Genomic DNA, 22,302 nt, shown 5'->3' on the forward strand with positions numbered 1-22,302 from the left:
GGGTCCCCAAAATGGAAGGGTCACTCAGATGGGGATGAGGTCACCTAAATGGGGGATCCCCAAAATGGGGATGGTCCCCAAAACGGGGGGGTCCCCAAAATGGGGATGGTCCCCAAAACGGGGGGGTCCCCAAAACGGGGGGGGTCCCCAAAATGTGGATGGTCCCCAAAACGGGGGGGGTCACCAAAATGGGGATGGTCCCCAAAACGGGGGGGATCCCCAAAATGGGGATGGTCCCCAAATTGGGGGGGTCACCAAGCCGGAGAAGGTCCCCAGAATGGGGGGTCCCATTCGAGGTCCCTAAAACTGAGGGGTCACCAAGGTGGGGACGGTCCCCCAAAATGGGGGGATCCCATGGGGGTCCCCAAAATGGAGAAGAGTCTCATGGAGGGGTCCTCAAAATGGGGGTCCCCAAAGTGGAGAAGGTCCCCAAATTGGGGGGGTCCCATGGGTTGGAGGTCCTCAAAATGGGGTCCCCAAGGTGGAGATGGTCCCCAAAATGGAGGAGGTCACCAAGGTGGGGACAGTCCCCAAAATGGAGGGGGGGTCCCCAAAATGGAGGGGGGGTCCCCAAAATGGGGGGTCCCATTGAAAGTCCCTAAAATGGAGGGGTCACCAAGGTGGGGACGGTCCCCTAAAATGGGGGGTCCCCAAAATGGGGTCCCCAAGGTGGAGAAGGTCCCTAAAATGGAGAAGGTCACCAAGGTGGAGACAGTCCCCAAAATTGGGGGATCCCCAAAATGGAGAAGGTCCCCAAAATAAGGGATCCCATAAAGGGGGTCCCCAAAATGGGGACGGTCCCCAAAATGGGGGTCCCATGGGTGATGTCCCCAAACTGTGGGGGGGTCCCCAAATTAGGGTGGGGGGTCCCCAAATTAGGGTGGGGGTCCCCAAATTGGGGTATGGGGGGGTCCCCAAACTGGGGGTGGTGGGGCCAACCCAGCGCTACCTCCCAGCTCTGCTCACTGCCAGGGGACCCCCCAAATTTCCTCCTCGGCTTAATTAAGTTTTAATTAATTCTTAATTAATTCCTGGGGCTCACTCATTAATTTTTAAATCATTTTTTCCCTTCCTCCTTTTATTCCTGGCGGGGTTTTTTTTTTGGGGTTCATTTTTTTTTAAAGCCTCGAGGTTTTTATTTATTATTATTAATTAAATAAAAAAAATAAAAATTAATGGATAAAATAATATAAAAAACCGAATTTAAAGGGACAGACCCGGCCCTGCTCCCTCCCCCGGGGTTTTCCCAGGATTCCCCCGATCCCGGGAATTCCCTCGGGAATTCCTTCGGGAATTTTCCTCCCCTCACCCCACACGGGGGGGGGGGGGGGGGTTTGGATTTTTGGGGTCCCCCCAAAAAGGGGGCGCCGAATTCTGTATTTGGGGGGGGGCTGCGGCCCCTCCCTCGCGTGTGAATAAAGCTCCGTATGGAAAGCGCTGCTGGTTCCGGGTGCCTTTTGGAGCGGGAAAAGGGCGGGAATTTGGGAATTTGGGATGGGATTTGGGAATTTGGGATTTGATTTGGGAATTTGGGATTTGATTTGGGAATTTGGGATTTTGTCTGTCCCCAAAATGTCCCCAGGGTCGCGTTCCCCCGGTCCCCTCCCGCTGTCGGTTCCACCCGGAGCCTTTTTATTGCTGCACCAACCTCAAAGGTGCTCCCCGCACTCCGGTCCCCCATGGAGCTACTTCCGGGCGTGGCTATCGCGACAAAGAAACCGCGGGTGTTTTTGTGAGCTGGATCGGAGTGGGGGATTTTATAGGTGGTTTTATAGGGGAAAGCCCAAAAAGGATCCTTCCATCTCAGGGACACCCCAAAAACCCCACAGGGAACCCCAAACCATTCCAGAAACTTCTCCGGGACCCCAAAACCACCGCAGAGCGCCCCAAAATCATCACAGGGACCCCCAAACCAGCCCAGGGACCCCAAAACCCCACAGGGACCCCCCCAAACCAGCCCAGAAATTTCCCCGGGATCCCCAAAATCATCGCAGAGCGCCCCAAAACCCCGCAGGAATCCCCAAAGGAGCCCAGGGAGCCTCGCCCTGCCCAGCGCCCCAAAACCACCCCAGAAACTTCCTCGGGACCCCCAAAATCATCGCAGAGCGCCCCAAAACCACCCCAAAAACTTCTCCCTGCCCAGCGCCCCAAAACCACCCCAAAAACTTCCCAAGGATCCCCAAAAATTATCGCAGAGCGCCCCAAAATCACCCCAAGGACCCCCAAATCAGCCCAGGGAGCCTCTCCTTCACCAGCGCCCCAAAATTCCCCGGGAATTCCCCGGGATCCCCAAAAATCATCGCAGAGCGCCCCAAAATCACCCTAGGGACCCCAAACCAGCTCAGGGAGCCTCTCCCTGCCCAGCGCCCCAAAATGATCCCAAAAATTTCCCCAGGATCCCCAAAAACTTCACAAAGCCCCCCAAAACCACCCCAAGGACCCCAAACCAGCCCAGGGACCCCCAAACCAGCCCAGGGAGCCTCTCCTTGCTCAGCGCCCCAAAACAATCCCAGAAAATTCCCCGGGATCCCCAAAATCATCGCAGAGCGCCCCAAAACCCCACAGGGACCCCAAACCAGCCCAGCGCCCCAAAATAATCCCAGAAAATTCCCCGGGGTCCCCAAAATCATCGCAGAGAGCCCCAAAATCACCCCAGGGACCCCAACACCAGCCCTGTCCCCACAGCAATTCCGGGAGTTCCCTTCAGGAATTCTCCCCTCACGAATTCCCGCCCTCAGCAGGACCGGGCTGGGTTTGGCGCCGTTGTTCCCGCAGGAATTCCGGTTCCCAGCGCTTCGGCAGCGCCGTCAGCTCCCGGTGGCCGCGGGATCGGGGATTGGAACCGGGATTGGGGATTGGAACCGGGATCGGGGATCGGGACCGGGGATCGAGCGGAGCTCGGAGGGGAAACCGGGGCCGCCTCAGAGCGAACCTCCCGCTCCGACCGCGCGCTAGCCAATAGGAAGGCAGAGATTGGTGATTGACAGCAAAGGGAGCCAATAAACATCAGAGGACAGCAAAGCGCCCGCCCGCACACCAACAACCAGTGAGACGCTACAATGAAGTTTGACAGACAGCGAGAATATCCAATAAAACTGTGATGTTCCGCCCTTAGGGTAGATCTCGCTCGCTGATTGGAACCGGGACCGGGAATCGAGACCGGGGAGCTCGGGGGGGAACCCGGGGCCGCCTCAGAGCGAACCTCCCGCTCCGACCGCGCGCTAGCCAATAGGAAGGCAGGGATTAGTGATTGACAGCAACGTAAACCAGTAAACATCAAAGCACCGCGAAGCGCCCGCCCACATAGCAACAACCACTGAGACGCTACGATGAAGCTTGACAGACAGCTAAAATAGCCAATAAAATTGTGATATTCCGCCCCTAAGGTGGATCCCGCTCGGTGATTGGAACCGGGATCGGGACCGGGAATCGAGCGGAGCTCGAGGGGGAAACCAGGGCCGCCTCAGAGCGAACCTCCCGCTCCGACCGCGCGCTAGCCAATAGGAAGGCAGGGATTAATGATCGACAGCAAAACGAACCAATGAACACCAAAGTTCCCCGATTCGCCCGCCCACACACCACAAACCAATGAGACGCTACGATGAACTTTGACAGACAGCTTTAAGAACCAATCACACTGCGATGTCCCGCCCTTAGGGCGGATCCCGCTCGCTGATTGGCGGGCGCAGCGCGCAGCCCCGGAGGCGGAGCTCCCGCAGGGGCAGGGGCGGGCGGGGGCTGCGGGCAGGCGGTGAGTGGGGGACGCCATGTTGGGGGGGGCGCCGGGGCGGCTTTGGGGGTTCGGGGGGTCCCGGGGGGGGCTCCGGACAATGGGGGGACCCTGTGGGGGTTTGGAGGGGCTGGGGGCGCCCCTTGGGGGGGCTCGGAGGGGTTGGGGAGGGGTCCCGGGCTGGCTTGGGGAGGATGGGAAGGAGCCTGTGGGTGGGACGGGCTGGATCCGGATCCCGGGGGGTCCCTGAGGGGATTTTGGGGGGTCCTCAAGGGAAGGAGGGGTTGGGTTTTGGGGTTCCTCGGGGTGGATTTAGGGGATGGCTGGGGTGGGTTGTGGGGGGGGGGCGGGGTTTGGGGTCTCTGGGCTGGGGTTTGGGGGATTTGGGGGGGGCCCGGGAAGGGTTTGGGGGTGCTGGGGTTCGTGTGAGGGGAGTTGGGGTTTGGGGGATCCCAGGACTGGGTTTGAGTGTCTCTGGACTGGTTTGGGGGTCCTCAAACTGGTTTTGGGGTCCCTGAACTGGTTTTGGGGTCCGTCGAGTGGTTTGGGGGTCCCTCCAGTGGTTTAGGCGATCCTGAACTGGTTTTGGGGTTCCTGGACTGGTTTAGGGGGTTCCCTGGATTGGTTTGGGGGTCCCTGGTTTGGTTTATGAGTCCCTGGACTGGTTTGGGGGGGTTTAGGGGTCCCTGGACTGGTTTGGGGGTCCCCAAACTTGGTTTTGGGGTCTCCAGACTGGTTTAGAGTCCCTGGACTGGTTTAGGGGATCCCTGGACTGGTTTTGGGGTCCCTGGACTGCTTTGGGATCTCTGGAGTGGTTTAGGAGTTTCTGGACTGGGGTTTGGGGGTCCCTGGACTGGTTTGGGGTCTCCAAACCGATTTTGGGGTCCCCAGACAGGTTTAGGGGATCCCTGAACTGGTTTTGGGGTCCCTGGACTGCTTTGGGATCTCTGGAGTGGTTTAGGGGTCTCTGGACTGGGTTTGTGGTCCCCAAACTGGTTTGGGGTCCCGGGGCTGGTTTTGGGGTCCCTGGCCTGGTTTGAGGGACCCTGGGCTGAGTTTGGGGGATCCCTGGACCAGGTCTGAGGTCCCTGGAGCGGTTTTGGGGTCCCTGGATTGGTTTGGGGGTCACTGGGCTGGGTTTGGGGATTCCTGGAGTGATTTAGGGATCTCCAAACCGGTTTAGGGGTCCCTGAACTGGTTTGGGGTCCCTGCACTGGTTTGGGGTGTGTCTGCACTGGTTTTGGGGTCCCTGAACTGGTTTGGGGTCCCTGCACTGGTTTGGGGTGTGTCTGCACTGGTTTTGGGTCCCTGCACTGGTTTAGGGGTCCCCAAACCTGTTTGGGGGTCCCTGGATTGATTTAGGGGTTTCTGGACTGCTTTTGGGGTCCCTGGAGTGGTTTTGGGGTCCCTGGGCTGATTTTGGGGTCCCTGGACTGGTTTGGGGTTTCTGGACAGGTTTGGGGTCCCTGGGCTGGTTTAAGGGATCCCTGGACAGGTTTAGGGTTCCCCAAAACAATTTTGGGGTCCCTGGGCAGGTTTAAGGGATCCCTGGACAGGTTTAGGGTTCCCCAAAACAATTTTGGGGTCCCTGGGCAGGTTTAGGGGATCCCTGGACAGGTTTAGGGTTCCCCAAAACAATTTTGGGGTCCCTGGGCAGGTTTAGGGGATCCCTGGACAGGTTTAGGGTTCCCCAGAACAATTTTGGGGTCTCTGGACAGGTTTGGGGGATCCCTGGACAGGGTTTGGTGTCCCTGGACGGGTTTAGGGGTCCCTGAACTGGTTTTGGGGTCTTTGGACTGGTTTAGGGATTTCCTGGACTGGTTTTGGAGTCTCTGGATTGTTTTAGGGGTTCCTGGACTGGTTTTGGGGTCCCTCAACTGGTTTAGGGGGTCCCCAAACCAGTTTGGGGTCCCTGGACTGGTTTGGGGGATCTCTGGATTGGTTTGGGGTCTTTGGATTGGCTTAAGGGGTCCCGGGACTGGTTTAGGGGTTTCTGGACGGGTTTGGGGTCCTTGAACTGGTTTTGGGGTGTGTCTGGACAGGTTTGGGGTCCCTGGGCTGATTTTGGGGTCCCTGAACTGGTTTGGGGTTCCTGGACTGGTTTGGGGGCTCTCTGGAGTGGTTTTGGGAATTCCAGGACCGGTTTTGGGGATCCCTGGACTGATTTTGGGAATTCCAGGAGTGGTTTTGGGGTCCCTCAACTGGTTTGGGGGTCTCTGGACTGGATTTGTGGTCCCCAAACTGGTTTGGGGTCCCTGGGCTGGTTTGGGGTGCCTGGATTGGTTTGGGGTCCCTGGCCTGGATTGGTTTGGGGGTGTCTGGTGTGGTTTTGGGGTCTCTGGGCCAGGTTTTTGGGGGTCCCTGCACTGGTTTGGGGGTTTTCAGGCTGGTGTTGGGATCTCTGCGCTGCTCTTGGGGTCCTCGAACTGATTTTGGGGTCCCCGGGCAGGTTTGGGGGATCCCTGGAGTGGTTTGGGATCCCTTGGAGCAATTTTGGGGTCCCCAGACAGGCTTGGGGGATTTCTGGACTGGTTCAGGGGTCCCCAAACTGGTTTAGAGGTGCCTGGAGTGGTTTTGGGGTCCCCAAACTGGTTTTGGGGTGCCTGGACTGGTTTTGGGGTCCCTGGAGTGGTTTTGGGGTTTACTGGACTGGTTTGGGCATCCCTGAACTGGTTTTGGGGTCCCCAAACTGGTTTAGGGGTGCCTGGACTGGTTTTGGGGTCCCCAAACTGGTTTAGGGGTCCCTGGACTGGGTTTGGGGATCCCTGGACCAGTTTGGGGTCCCTGGACTGGTTTTGGGGTTCCTGAACCGATTTTGGGGTCATCTGGACAGGTTTAGAGGTCCCTGGATTGGTTTGGGGGTCCCTGGACAAGTTTGGGGTCCTGGACTGGTTTAGTGATTTCTGGGCTGGTTTTGGGGTCTCTGCACTGGTTTAGGGGTCCCTGGGCCGGGTTTGGGGGATCCTGGACTGGTTTGGGGTCCCTGGAGCAGCTCTGGGGTCCCTGGGTTGGTTTTGGGGTCCCTGGAGCAGCTCTGGGGTCCCTGGATTGGTTTTGGGGTCCCTGGGCAGGTTTGGGGGTCTCTGGGCAGGTTTGGGGGGTCCTGGGGGGCACACCCCACACCCCCATTTTTAGTGCCCCTCGCCATTCCCCCAACCCCCATTGCCCACCCAACCCCCACCCCATTTCTCCCACAGCTTCCAGTGGTGGGGACAACCCCGGAATTCCAGAACGTTCTCTCCCCACCCCGTTTCTCCCACAGCTTCCAGTGGTGGGGACAACCCCCGGAATTCCGGAACGTTCTCCCTCATCTTCCAGCAGCGGGAGAAACCCCCGGAATTCCAGAACGTTCTCACCTCATTTCTCCCACATCTTCCAGAACAACCCCCAGAATTCCAGAACGTTCTCCTCCCCACCTCATTTCTCCCACAGCTTCCAGCGTCAGGACAACCCTGGAATTCCGGAACGTTCTCTCCCCACCCCAATTCTCCAGTAGCTTACAGTGGTGGGGACAACCCCCGGAATTCCAGAACGTTCTCCTCACCACCCCATTTCTCCCACAGCTTCCATTGGGGACAACCCCCAGAATTCCGGAACGTTCTCTCACCACCTCGTTTCTGCAACGCCTTCCACTGGTGGAGACAACCCCGGAATTCCAGAACGTTCTCTCACCACCCCATTTCTCCCACAGCTTCCATCGACAGGAAACCCCAGAATTCTGGAACGTTCTCCCACATCTTCCAGTGGGGACAACCCCCGGAATTGCGGAACGTTCTCCTCACCACTCCATTTCTCCCACAGCTTCCACTGGGGACAACCCCCGGAATTCCAGAACGTTCTCTCACCACCCCATTTCTCCCACAGCTTCCGTCGACAGGAAACCCCAGAATTCCGGAACGTTCTCCCACATCTTCCAGTGGGGACAACCCCCGGAATTCCGGAACGTTCTCCTCACCACCCCATTTCTCCCACAGCTTCCAGTGGGGACAACCCCCGGAATTCCAGAACGTTCTCCTCCCCACCTTATTTCTCCCACAGCTTCCAGCGTCAGGACAACCCTGGAATTCCGGAACGTTCTCTCCCCACCCCAATTCTCCAGTAGCTTACAGTGGTGGGGACAACCCCCGGAATTCCAGAACGTTCTCCTCACCACCCCATTTCTCCCACAGCTTCCGTCGACAGGAAACCCCAGAATTCCGGAACGTTCTCCCACATCTTCCAGTGGGGACAACCCCCGGAATTCCGGAACGTTCTCCTCACCACTCCATTTCTCCCACAGCTTCCAGTGGGGGCAACCCCCGGATTCCGGAACGTTCTCCTCACCACCCATTTCTCCCACAGCTTCCAGTGGGGACAACCCCCGGAATTCCAGAACGTTCTCCTCACCACCCCATTTCTCCCACAGCTTCCAGCGTCGGGAAACCCCAAAATTCCGGAACGTTCTCTCCCCACCCCAATTCTCCAATAGCTTACAGTGGGACAAGCCCCGGAATTCCAGAACGTTTTCCTCACCACCTCATTTCTCCCACAGCTTCCAGCGTCAGGACAACCCTGGAATTCCGGCACGTTCTCTCCCCACCCCAATTCTCCAATAGCTTACAGTGGTGGGGACAACCCCCGGATTCCAGAACGTTCTCCTCACCACCCCATTTCTCCCGCAGCTTCCGTCGGCGGGATTTCCCCGCAATTCCGGAACGTTCTCCCACCTGGCACCGCCGCCATGGCTCCGTCGCGCAGCCGCTCCACGCAGATCCCGCCGTGCGTCCCCAAGCGCCAGCTCCCGCCGGGCTACTCGGACTCGCTGCTCTTCCTGTGCGCCCGCCGCATGGTGGCGCAGCACCCGCTGCCCGTGCTGCTGCCCGCCATGCCCGCCCACCTGTACCCCATCCTGTTCCAGGCGGCGTTCCTGGACGGGCGGCCCCTGGTGCTGCGGGACCTGGTGGCCGCGTGGCCGTTCCCGGTGCTCAACTTCCAGCGGCTGGTGGGGCGCCGGGAGCTGCTGCGGGACCATCCCTGCAAGCTCTGCGTCCAGGCCGTCATCCTGGCCGTGGTGGCGCAGCTGCGGCGGCAGCTGGAGGAGCCCGGCCACGACGCCAGGTGGGTTCTGGGCAGCGTCGGGATGGGGGCACCAACTCCGTTCCTGAGGTTGCTTTGGAAGGTTCCTCCCTGGTTTTCATGGTTTCTTCCTGGTTTTGATGGTTTCCTTCTTGGTTTTGCTGGGTTCTTGCCATTTTAGATGGTTCCTTCCTTGGTGGTTCCATCCTGTTTTTGATGGTTCCCATTTTTCATGGTTCCATCCTGTTTTTGATGGTTCCCATTTTTGATGGTTCCTTTGCGTCTCTGATGGTTTCCTCACGTTTTAGATGGTTCCCTCCCTTTTTTGATGGTTCCTTCTTGTTTTTGATGGTTCCTTTTTGTTTTTCATGGTTCCTTCCCAGTTTTGATGGCTTCTGGCCATTTTAGATGGTTCCTTCCTTGGTGGTTCCATCCTGTTTTTGATGGTTCCTTCCCATTTTTGATGGTTCCTTCCCATTTTTGATGGTTCCGTCCCATTTTTGATGGTTCCTTTCCATTTTTGATGGTTCCTTCCCATTTTTGATGGTTTCTTACCATTTTAGATGGTTCCTTCTTTGACGGTTCCTTCCTGTTTCTGATGGTTTCTTTCCACATAAGACGGTTCCTTACTTGATGGTTCCTTCCCATTTTTGATGGTTCCATCCCTGTTGATTAATTCCTGGTTTTGATGGTTTGTTTCCGTGGCGGCGCAGCTGCGGCGGCAGCTGGAGGAGCCCGGCCACGACGCCAGGTGGGTTCTGGGCAGCGTCGGGATGGGGGCACCAACTCCGTTCCTGAGGTTCCTCCATCGGTTTTGGTGGTTCCTGCTTGGTTGTTACAGTTTCCTTCTTGGTTTTGATGGTTTATTGCCATGTTTGATGTTCCCTTCCCATTTTTGATGGTGCCTTTTTGCTTTTGATGGTTCCCTCCTGTTTCTGATGGTTTCTTCCAGTTTTTGATGCTTCCTCCCATGTTTGATGGTTCCTTACCGTTTTTGATGGTTCCTTCCCATTTTTGATGGTTTCTGGCCACTTTAGATGGTTCCTTCCTTGGTGGTTCCATCCTGGTTTTGATGGTTCCCATTTTTGATGGTTTCCTTTCCATTTTTGATGGTTCCTTCCCATTTTTGATGGTTTCCTTCCATTTTTTACGGTTCTTTCCTGGTTTTGAATGTTTCCTCCCATTTTTGATTGTTACTTGCCATTTTCGATCGTTTCTTCTTGTTCTTGATGGTTCCCAGTTTTGATGGTTCCTTCCCATTTTTGATGGTTCCATCCCTGTTGATTACTTCCTGGTTTGTTTCCGTGGTGGCGCAGCTGCGGCGGCAGCTGGAGGAGCCCGGCCACGACGCCAGGTGGGTTCTGGGCAGCGTCGGGATGGGGGCACCAACTCCGTTCCTGAGGTTCCTCCATCGGTTTTGGTGCTTCCTGCTTGGTTTTGATGGGTTCTTGCCACTGTAGATGGTTCCTTCCTTGGTGGTTCCATCCTGTTTTTGATGGTTCCCATTTTTCATGGCTCCTTCCTGGTTTTGATGGTTCCTTCGCATCTCTGATGGTTTCGTCACATTTTAGATAGTTCCCTCCCTTTTTTGATGGTTTCTTTCCATTTTTGATGGTTCCTTCCTGTTTTTGATGGTTCCTTCCTATATTTGATGGATCCTGGTTTTGATGCTTTCTTGCCACTTTAGATGGTTCCCTCCTTGACGGTTTCATCCCATTTTTTTATGGTTCCACCTATTTTTGAGGGTTTCTTCCCCTGCTTCCTCATTTCCTCATGTTTCTGATGGTTTCTTCTTCTTTTGATGGTTCCTTCCTGGTTTTGATGGTTCCTTCCCGTTTTTGATGGTACCTTCTTGCTTTTGATGGTTCCTTCTCGTTTTTGATGGTCCCTTCCCCAGTTTTTACAGTTCCTTCCCATTTTTGATGGTTCCTGTTTTTGACGGTTTCTTCTTGTTTTTGATGGTTCCTTCCCATTTCTGAATGGCTTCCTCCTGTTTTGATGGTTTCTTGCCACTTTAGATGTTTCCTTCCTTGGTGGTTCCATCCTGTTTGTGATGGTTCCCATTTTTGATGGTTCCTTCCCATCCCTGATGGTTTTCTCACGTTTTAGATGGTTCCCTTCCCTTTTTTGATGGTTCCTTCCTGTTTCTGATGGTTTCTTCCCGTTTTTAATAGTTCCTTCCAATTTTTGATGGTTTCTTCTTGTCTTTGACAGTTCCTGTTTTTGATGGTTCCTTCCCTTGATGGTTCCCTTCCCATTTTTGATGGTTCCTTCCCATTTTTGATGGCTTCTTCTTCTTTTGATGGTTCCTTCCTGGTTTTGATGGTTTCCTTCCCATTTTTGATGATTCCTTTTTGGTTTTGATGCTTCCTTCCCATTTTTCATGGTTCCTTCCCATTTTTGATGGTACCTTCCCGGTTTTGATGGTTTCTTCCTGTTTCTGATGGTTTCCTTCTGTTTTTGATGGTTCCTTCCTGCTTTTTGATCGTTCCCATTTTTGATGATTCCTTCCCGTTTTTGGCGGTTCCTTTCTGGTTTTGATGGTTTCTTCTTGGTTTTGATGGTTCCTTCGCATTTTAGATTGTTTCCTCCTTGATGGTTCCCACCATTTTTGATGGTGTCTTCTTGTTCTCGATCATTCCAATTTTTGATGGTTCCTTCCTGTTTTTGAAGGTTCCTTCCCCATTATGATGGTTTCCTCCCGTTCCTGATGGTTTCTTTCCATTTTGTTCCCTCTTAGTCTTGGTGGTTTCTTCCTGTTTTTGACGGTTTCCTCCCATTTTTGATGATTCCCTCTTGGTTTTGATGGCTCTTTCTTGGTTTTGATGCTTCCTTCCCATTTTTGATGGTTTCCTCCTGTTTTTGATAGCTTGTTCCTGTTCTTGATGGTTCCTTCCTTTCTTTGATGTTTGCTTGCCAGTTTTGATGGATTCCTCCCATTTTTGATGGTTTCTTCATGTTTTCCAATACTTTCCTCCCATTTTTCATGGTTCCTTCCATTTTCCATGGTTCTCTCCCATTTTCCATGGTTCTCTCCCATTTTTCATGGTTCTCTCCCATTTTTCATGGTTTCCTCCCATATTTGATGGTTTCCTCCCCGGTTTCAATGGTTTCCTCCCATTTTTGATGGTTTCCTCCCCGTTTTCAATGGTTTCCTCCCGTTTTTAATGGTTTGTTCCCGTTTTTTCCCCAGCGGGTGCCGCCTACGCGTGCTGGACGTGACGGGAGTTCCGGACGACCCGGCCGGCCGCGCTCCGGACGGGATGAGCGTCTGGTCGGGCACGGTGGCTTTGGCCAAGGCTTGCGTGGAGGTGTCCAAGCACCAGCGGGAATTCCAGCGGCGCGGATCCAAGCGGCACAAAGGCCGCTCCGGCGCCGCCACGGCCGCGGCCGCTCCGCAGCCCCCGGGCGTCGACGTCCACGCCGACCTCTTCGTCAACGGGACGTCCTACGGGATCCTGCGCGACGCGCTCCAGACCGGATCCGCCGGCCCGCTGCGCCTCAAGTGCCGCGAGTTCCAAGCGGAAAAGCTCTCCCTGGCCGGAATCGTCAGCCTGCTGGAAACTCTGGACCCCTCCTGCGTGCGCAGGGTGGATCTGCGCTTCCGGAATTTGGGATTGACCGGGCTCTCGGTGATCCTGCCGCACCTGTCGCGCTTCCCGGAGCTGCGCAGCCTCAAGCTCCAGTACAGCAACGTGGACGTGCGGCGCCCCACGCCCGAATCGGCCATCGGCATCCGGTGCCTGGCCGGGCAGCTGGGAATGCTGCCCAGCCTGCGCGAGCTCAACCTGGGATCCTCCCGGCTCTCCGGGAACCTGCGCCAGATCCTCTGGTGAGCTCCTCACGCGGCGGCGCCCGGCCGGGCCCTTCCCGCGCTCCCGGGGCGTTCCCGAGGCTTGGGGGGCTTGGGGGTCTTTTCCAGCCTGAGTGATCCCGTGGATCCAGGATTTCATTGTCCCGATGTTCCCATGACTCCGTTATCCCAATAGTTTGTGACTCAGTGACTCCATCATCCCAAAATGCCGTGATCTCAGGATTCTCAAAGGCTGAACTTGACAATTTTGGAGTTCTTTTCTAATCTTAGTGACCCCGTGATTCCAGAATTATATTATCCCAATATTCGGTTATCCCAATAGTTATCCCAATAGTTCATGACTCAGCTGTTCTGTTATCCCATAATTCCATGATCCCAGAATTCCAAGACTCTCAAAGGTCAGGCTCAATGCTCTTGGATGTTTTTCCAGCCTCAGTGATCCCGTGGATCCAGGATTTCCTTATCCCGACGTTCCCATGATTCCGTTATCCCGATAGTTCATGACTCAGTGATTCCATTGTCCCATCATTCCAAGATCCCAGAATTCCTTGGTTCCAGGATTCCCAAAGGATGCTCTCGATGGTCTTGGAGGTCTTCTCCAATCTTAATGATCCCTTGATTCCATGGTTTCATTATCCCAATATTCCCATGTTCCCATGATTCCGTCATCCCAACAGCTCATGACTCACTGATTCCATTATCCCAGAATTCCACAGTCCCAGAATTCCATAATGCCAGGATTCTCAAAGGCCAAACTTGACAATCGTGAAAGTCTTTTCCAATCTTGGCATTCCAGAATTTTATTATCCCAACATTCACAAGTTCTCACGGTTCTGTTATCCCAATAATTCATGACTCAGCTGTTCTGTTATCCCATAACTCCATGATCCCAGAATTCCAGGACTCTCAAAGGTCAGGCTCAATGCTCTCGGATGTCTTTCCCAGCCTCAGTGATCCCGTGGATCCAGGATTTCATTATCCCGATGTTCCCATGATTCCGTTATCCCGATAGCTCGTGACTCAGTGATTCCAAGATCGCAGAATTCAGTGATTCCAGGATTCTCAATGCTGAACTGGATGATCTTGGAGATTTTTTCCGACTTAAGTGATCCCGTGATTCCAGGATTTCATTATCCCAATATTCCCACGAACCCGTAATCCCAATATTTTACGACTCAACACTTCCATTGTCCATAAATTCATGATCCCATAATTTCACGATTCCAAGATTCCCAAAGGTTGGTCTCAATAATCTTGGAGGTCTTCTCCAATCTTACTGAGTCCATGATTCCATGATGTCATTATCCCAATATTCCCACGATCCCATCAGCCCAATATCCCATGACTCAACAATTCCATCTTCCCATAAATTCATGATCTCATAATTCTGCCATTCCAAGATTCCCAAAGGTTGGGCTTGATGGTCTTGGAGGTCTTCTCCAATCTTAATGATCCCTTGATTCCATGATTTCATTATCCCAATATTCCCATGATTCTGTTATCCCAATAGTTCATGACTCACTGATTCCATGATCCCAGAATTCCATGATCCCAGGATTCTCAAAGGCTGAACATGACAATCCTGAAAGTCTTTTCCAATCTTAGCAGCCCCGTCATTCCAGGATTTTATTATCCCAACATTCACAAGATCTCACGGTTCTGTTATCCCAATAGTTCATGACTCAGCCGTTCTGTTATCCCATAACTCCATGATCCCAGAATTCCAGGAGTCTCAAAGGTCAGGCTCAATGCTCTTGGATGTCTTTCCAAGCCTCAGTGATCCCGTGGATCCAGGATTTCATTATCCCGATGTTCCCATGATTCCGTTATCCCGATAGTTCGTGACTCAGTGATTCCGTTGTCCCAGAGTTCCAAGATCCCAGAATTCCTTAGTTCCAGGATTCCCAAAGGTTGGTCTCGATGGTCTTGGAGGTCTTCTCCAATCTTAATGATCCCTTGATTCCATGGTTTCATTATCCCAATATTCCCATGTTCCCATGATTCCGTCATCCCAACAGCTCATGACTCACTGATTCCATGATCCCAGAATTCCACAATTCCATAATGCCAGGATTCTCAAAGGCCAAACTTGACAATCTTGAAAGTCTTTTCCAATCTTGGCATTCCAGAATTTTATTATCCCAACATTCACAAGTTCTCACGGTTCTGTTATCCCAATAATTCATGACTCAGCGATTCTATTATCCCATAATTCCGTGATCCAGAATTCCAGGACTCTCAAAGGTCAGGCTCAATGCTCTCGGATGTCTTTCCCAGCCTCAGTGATCCCGTGGTTCCAGGATTTCATTATCCCGACGTTCCCATGATTCCGTTACCCCGATAGCTCGTGACTCAGTGATTCCAAGATCACAGAATTCAGTGATTCCAGGATTCTCCAATGCTGAACTTGATGATCTTGGAGATCTTTTCCAACTTAAGTGATCCCGTGATTCCAGGATTTCATTATCCCAATATTCCCACGAATCCATACGCCCAATATTTTATGACTCAAGGCTTCCATTGTCCATAAATTCATGATCCCATAATTCCACCATTCCAAGATTCCCAAAGGTTGGTCTCGATAATCTTGGAGGTCTTCTCCAATCTTACTGAGTTCATGATTCCATGATGTCATTATCCTAATATTCCCACGATCCCATCAGCCCAATATCCCATGACTCAACGATTCCATCTTCCCATAAATTCATGATCCCATAATTCCACGATTCCAAGATTCCCAGAGGTTGGGCTTGATGGTCTTGGAGGTCTTCTCCAATCTTAATTATCCCATGATTCCAGAAATTCACGATCTCTTTGTTCCCATGATTCCATTATTCCATTGTCTCAGTTCATGTCTCGCTGATTCCGTTGTCCCAGAGTTCCAAGATCCCAGAATTCCTTGGTTTCAGGATTCCCAAAGGTTGGTCTCGATGGTCTTGGAGGTCTCCTCCAATCTTAATGATCCCTTGATTCCATGATTTCATTATCCCAATATTCCCATGATTCTGTTATCCCAATAGCTCAGTGATTCCATGATCCCAGAATTCCATGATCCCAGAATTCCATGATCCCAGGATTCTCAAAGGTTGAACTTGACAATCTTGAGAGTCTTTTCCAATCTTAGCAGCCCCGTCATTCCAGGATTTTATTATCCCAACACTGACAAGATCCCACGGTTCTGTTATCCCAATAGTTCATGACTCAGTGATTCTATTATCCCATAATTCCATGATCCCAGAATTCCAGGACTCTCAAAGGTCAGGCTCAATGCTCTTGGATGTCTTTTCCAGCCTCAGTGATCCCGTGGATCCAGGATTTCATTGTCCCGACGTTCCCATGATTCCGTTATCCCGATAGTTCGTGACTCAGTGATTCCAAGATCGCAGAATTCAGTGATTCCAGGATTCCCAAAGGCCGAACTTGATGATCTTGGAGATTTTTTCCAACTGTAGTGATCCCAACATTCCAGGACTTTATTATCCCAACATTCCCACAATCCCATGATCCCAATATTTTATGACTCAACAATTCTGTTATCACATGAATTCATGATCACATAATTCCGTGATTCCAGGATTCCCAAAGGTTGGTCTCGGTGGTCTTGGAGGTCTTCTCAATCCTTAATGATCCCTTGATTCCATGATTTCATTATCCCAATATTCCCATGTTCCCATGATTCCGTCATCCCAATAGCTCATGACTCAGTGATTCCATTATCCCAAAATGCCATGATCCCAGAATTTCCTTCCCCCATTGTCCCATAGCCCATGATCCCAGAACTCTGTTATTCCAGGATTCTCAAAGGCTGAACATGACAATCCTGAAAGTCTTTTCCAATCTCAGCAGCCCCATGATTCCAGGATTTTATTATCCCAACACTCACCAGGTCCCACGGTTCTGTTATCCCAATAGTTCATGACTCACTGATTCCATGATCCCAGAATTCCATGATCCCAGGATTCTCAAAGGCTGAACTTGACAGTCTCGGAAGTCTTTTCCAATCTTAGCAGCCCCATGATTCCAGGATTTTATTATCCCAACACTCACAAGATCCTGTGGTTCTGTTATCCCAATAGCTCATGACTCAGCGATTCTATTATCCCATAATTCCATGATCCCGTAATTCCAGGAGTCTCAAAGGTCGGGCTCAATGGCCTTTCCCAACCTGATTGATCCCACGGCTGCAGGATTTCATTATCCCAATGTTCCCATGATTCCGTTATCCTGTTGTCCCAACAGTTGACGACTCAAAGATTCCATCATCCCATAATTTCATCATCCCAGAATTCCTTGGTCCATGATTCCCAAGGTTTGGGCTCGATGGTCTTGAGCATCTTTTCCAACCTTAATGATCCATTGATTTCAGAATTCTTATCCCAGTGTTCCCATAATCCCATGGTTCCATTATCCCAATAGCGTACAACTCAAAGATTCCATCATCCCATAATTTCATGATCCCAGAATTCCTTGTTCCACGATTCCCAAGGTTTGGGCTCGATGGTCTTGGAGATCTTTTCCAACCTTAATGATCCCAGGTTCCCATGATCCTATTGGTTATCCCAACAGTCCATGACTCCATTTTCCCATAAATTCGAGATTTTGTAATTTCTTAATTCTAAGATTCCCAAAGCTTGGGCTTGATGGTCTTGAGCATCTTTTCCAACCTTAATGACCCCAGGTTCCTATGATCCTATTGGTTGTCCCAATAGTCCATGACCTCATGATTCCATAACTCTCTGATTTTGTACCTCCATGATCCCATAATTCCTTGATTCCAGGATTCCCAAAGGTTGGATTTGATGATCCTGAAGCCTTTTCCAACTTCAATGGCTCCATGACCCCGTAACTCCACGATCCTGTAATTTCATGACTCCCTGATCCCAGAATCCCGATATCCCATGATTCCATAATTCCATAACTCCATGATCCCACCACCCCATAACTCCACAATTCCACAATTCCCTGGCTCCATGACCCCGTAATTCCATGATTCTCAAAGGTAAAGCCTGATGTTCTTGGAGATCTTCCCCAATCTCAGCCATTCCATGATTCCATGACCGTACCGCTCAATGACCCCACAATCTCGTGGATCCACAATTCCATAACTGCACGATCCTCAACTGCCAGACTTTTTGTTCTTGGAGACCTTTCCCAATCTGAGTCATTCCACAATTCCAAAATCCCAAGATTTTCAGAGATCACTACTTGATGTTCTTGGAGATCTTTCCAAACTTCAGCCATTCCATAACTTCATGATTCCACGACCACGCCACTCCATGACCCCACAATCTCATGGATCCATAATTCCATAACTCCATGATCCCATGATCCTCAAATGTCAAACCTGATGGTCTTGGGCTCATTTCCCAACCTGAGTCATTCCACAATTCCATCACCCCATCATTCCAAAATCTCTGGATTTTTAGAGGTCAGACTTGATGTTCTTGGAGATCTTTCCCAACCTCAGCCATTCCACAATTCCATGACCCCATAACTGCAAAATCCCAGGATTTTCAGAGCTCAAACTTGACGTTCTTGGAGCTCTTTCTCAACTTCAGTCATTCCAAAATTCCATGACCCCATGATCTGATAATTCCATGATTCTCAAACCTTGACCTTGATGTTCTTGGAGATCTTCCCCAGTCTCAGCCATTCCATGATTCCATGACCGTACCGCTCAATGACCCCATAATCTCGTGGATCCACAATTCCATAACTCCACGATCCTCAACTGTCAAACTTTTTGTTCTTGGAGACCTTTCCCAATCTGAGTCATTCCACAATTCCATAATTCCAAAATCCCAAGATTTTCAGAGATCACTACTTGATGTTCTTGGAGATCTTTCCAAACCTCAGCCATTCTGTAATCCCACGATTCCATGACCACACCACTCCATGACCCCACAATCTCATGGATCCATAATTCCATAACTCTATGATCCCACGATTCTCAGATGTCAAACCTGATGGTCTTGGAGTCCTTTCTCAACCTCAACCATTCCATAACTCCTCCATGATCCCATAACTCCAAACTCCCAGGATTTTCAGAGGTCCAACTCGATGTTCTTGGAGCTCTTTCCCAACCTCAGTCATTCCAGAATCCCATGGCTCTGTGATCCCACAATTCCATGATTCTCAAACCTTGACCTTGATGGTCCTGGAGGTTTCCCCCCAACCTCATTCATTCCATAACTCCATGGTCCCACGATCCTCAGATGTCAAACCTGATGGTGTTGGAGACCTTTCCCAACCTGAGTCATTCCATAATTCCATTATTTGATTCCACAATTCCATGACCCCATGATCCCATAATTCCATGATTCTCCGACTTTAACCTTGATGTTCCTGGAGATCTTTCCCACACCCACCTCAGCCATTCCATATCTCCATGATCCCATCATTCCAAGATCCCAGGATTTTCAGGAGTCAAACTTTACGTTCTTGGAGCTCTTTCTCAAGTTCAGCCATTCCACAATTCCATGGCTCTGTGATCCCATAATTCCACGATTCTTAAATCTCTACCTTGATGTTCTAGGAGCTCTTTCCCAAGCTCATGTACTCCATAACTCAATGATCCCATCACTCCAAAATCCCAGGATTTTCAGAGGTCAAACTTGACATTTTTGGAGCTCTTTCTCAACTTCAGTCATTCCAAAATTCCATGACCCCACGATCCGATAATTCCATGATTCTCAAACCTTGACCTTGATGGTCTTGGAAACCTTTCCCAATCTCAGCCATTCCACAATTCCATGACCCCATAACTCCAAAATCCCAGGATTTTCAGAGGTCGAACTCGATGTTCTTGGAGCTCTTTCCCAACCTCAGTCATTCCACCATTCCATTGCTCCCTGATCCCATAATTCCATGATTTTCAAACCTTGACCTTGATATTCTTGAAGACTTTTCCCAACCTGAGCAATCCCATGATTCCATGACCCCATAACTCCAAAATCCCAGGATTTTCAGAGGTCAAACTCGATGTTTTTGGAGACCTTTCCCAGCCTCACCATTCCCACAATTCCATCACCCCATCATTCCAAAAACACCAGGATTTTTAGAGCTCAGACTTGATGTTCTAGGAGCTCTTTCCCAACCTCAGCCATTCCATAACTCCATGATCTCATCATTCCAAGATCCCAGGATTTTCAGAGCTCAGACTCGATGTTCTTGGAGATCTTTCCCCCCGAATCCCCCCCAGTCCTGACCTGTCCCTTTTCCCTCCCCGCAGCGACCTCCAGGCCCCGTTGGAGAGCTTGGAATTGGCCTTCTGCTCCCTCGTCCCCGCCGACCTCGCCTTCCTCTCCCAAAGAGTCTCCCCATGGCTCCAGAGCTCTGGGATCCATCCCAGCCTTCCATGGTCCCACATTCCACAATTCCATGGATTATGGTCCAATATCCCACATCCCAGAACTCCATGATCCCACATTCCATCATTCCATGATTTTCAATCCTTGACCTTGATGGTCCTGGAGGTTTTCCCCAACCTCAGCCATTCCATAACTCCATGGTCCCACCATCCTCAGATGTCAAACCTGATGGTGTTGGAGCTCTTTCCCAACCTGAGCCATTCCATAATTCCATGACCCCATGATCCCATAATTCCATGATTCTCAAACCTTGACCTTGATGTTCTTGGAGACCTTTCCTGACCTGAGTTGCATAACTCCATGACTCCATTCCATAACTCCATGACCCCATACCTCCACAATCCCAGGATTTTCAGAGGTCAAACTCGATGTTCTTGGAGACCTTTCCCAGCCTCACCCATCCCACCATCCTGTCATTCCAAAAACACCAGGATTTTTAGAGGTCATGCTCGATGTTCTTGGAGCTCTTTCCCAACCTCAGCCATTCCATAACTCCATGATCCCATAGTTCCACAATCCCACGATTTCAGAGGTCAAACTTTACGTTCTTGGAGCTCTTTCTCAAGTTCAGCCATTCCATAATTCCATTGCTCCATGATCCCATCATTCCATGAGTTTCAAACCTTGAACTTGATGGTCTTGGCGACCTCTCCTGACCTGAGTAATTCCATGATTCCATGACCCCATAACTCCAAAATCCCAGGATTTTCAGAGCTCAGACTCAATGTTCTTGGAGCTCTTTCCCCACATTTCCCCCCGAATCCCCCCCAGTCCTGACCTGTCCCTTTTCCCTCCCCGCAGCGACCTCCAGGCCCCGTTGGAGAGCTTGGAATTGGCCTTCTGCTCCCTCGTCCCCGCCGACCTCGCCTTCCTCTCCCAGAGCTTCCACGCGCCGGCCCTCAAGCGCCTGGACCTGAGCGGCCACGACTTCTCGCAGGGCCTCCTGGAGCCGCTGCGGCTGCTGCTGGAGGAGACCTCGGCCTCGCTGCTGCACCTGGATCTCATGGAATGCCGCATGGCCGACTCCCACCTGGACGCGCTGCTGCCCACGCTGCGCCGCTGCTCCCGCCTGCGCTTCCTGGGACTCTACGGCAACTCCCTGTCCACGGCCGCGCTCAAGGATCTGCTGCGCAAAACCCTGGAGCTGCCCGACCTGCGCCTGGTGGTCTACCCCTTCCCCGTGGATTGCTACAAGCCGGAGCCGCCGCGCCGCGTGCCGGGCTCGCGCCGCATCTACGAGGAGCCCATGGACGGCGAGCGCTTGGCGGCGGCCACGGCGGAGATCTCCCAGCTGCTGGCCAATTCCGGCCGCACCGACCTCGTCTGGACTTACAACCCCTACGGCCACGGCACGCTGGACTACTTCTCCTTGTGATTCGGGGGAAAAAAAAAAGCTCGGAGCCTCCGCAGCGGAAAAGCGGCGCCGCCTCCTTTTCCGAAATCCCGGCGTTTTCCGCCTCGTTCCGGTTTTTTTTTCCCCTTTTTTTCCGGTGCTTTTCCACCCGTTCTCAGTATTTTTCCAGCTCGTCCCGATTTTTTTCCTCCCCATCCCACGTTTTTCTCCGATTTTGTAGTTTTTCTGCCACAGTTTGAGTTTTTTCCTCCCATCCCGATAGTTTTCCCCTCATCCCAGAAGTTTCCCCCCCTCATCCCGTTTTTTTTCCCTCTCATTTTGTTAGTTTTCCCCCTCGTCCCGTTTTTTTCCCTCTCATTTCGTTATTTTTCCACCTCATCCCGATATTTTTCCTCTCATTACATTATTTTTCTGCCTCATCCCGATATTTTTCCTCTCATTTCGTTATTTTTCCGCCTCATCCCGGTGTTTTTCCATCAGGAAAATTGGAATTTCCATCAGGAATTGGCCAAAATCCCGGGAGGCTCCGGGGGCTGGATTGAGTCCACGGGAACTTTCCGGAAGCTTCTCCCGATCCCGTCGGGAATGGCGGCGTCGCTTGTGGAACGAGATTGAAGTTGGAAGAAACCAATCCGGGCACAGATGGAATTCCAGAGCGGGAATTTTGCAGGGAAACGAGTCTGGAGACGATTCCGCGGTGCTGGAGTGGAAATTCCCAAAAATTCCCAAAAATTCCTGGCTCATCCTGGAGCTGGATCTTGGCAAGGATCTGAAGATCCCATGGGAAAAAAAAGGAGCAGATTCCTGGGAGGAATCCCATGGAGGAGGAAACCTTTGGAGCAGGATGTTCCCCAAGGATTGATTGACCCCCTTGGAAAAATCCATCAGGAATTTATCTTGGAGAAATCCATGGAAAACTCACCTGGGGATGGATCCACCTTGGAGAAATCCATGGAAAACTCACCTGGGGATGGATTCA

The 22,302-nt window shown here is 51.7% G+C and overlaps 1 protein-coding gene across 1 annotated transcript; it reads left to right on the forward strand.

Moving 5' to 3' along the window:
* The first annotated feature begins 1,679 nt into the window (after window positions 1-1,679).
* Window positions 1,680-21,347, forward strand: LOC128950471 (leucine-rich repeat-containing protein 14-like). Its single transcript, XM_054295348.1, has 7 exons — window positions 1,680-1,732; window positions 2,792-2,976; window positions 3,387-3,508; window positions 3,658-3,751; window positions 8,392-8,827; window positions 11,979-12,617; window positions 20,771-21,347. Exons 1-7 carry the CDS (start codon window positions 1,680-1,682, stop codon window positions 21,342-21,344), a joined length of 2,103 nt encoding a protein of 700 aa, XP_054151323.1. The 3' UTR covers window positions 21,345-21,347.
* The last annotated feature ends 955 nt before the right edge of the window (window positions 21,348-22,302 follow it).

The sequence above is a fragment of the Melozone crissalis genome, unplaced genomic scaffold (assembly GCF_028551555.1).
Source record: "Melozone crissalis strain CALT ecotype California unplaced genomic scaffold, PUWL_Pcris_2 ptg000646l_1, whole genome shotgun sequence".
Classification (NCBI taxonomy): domain Eukaryota; kingdom Metazoa; phylum Chordata; class Aves; order Passeriformes; family Passerellidae; genus Melozone; species Melozone crissalis.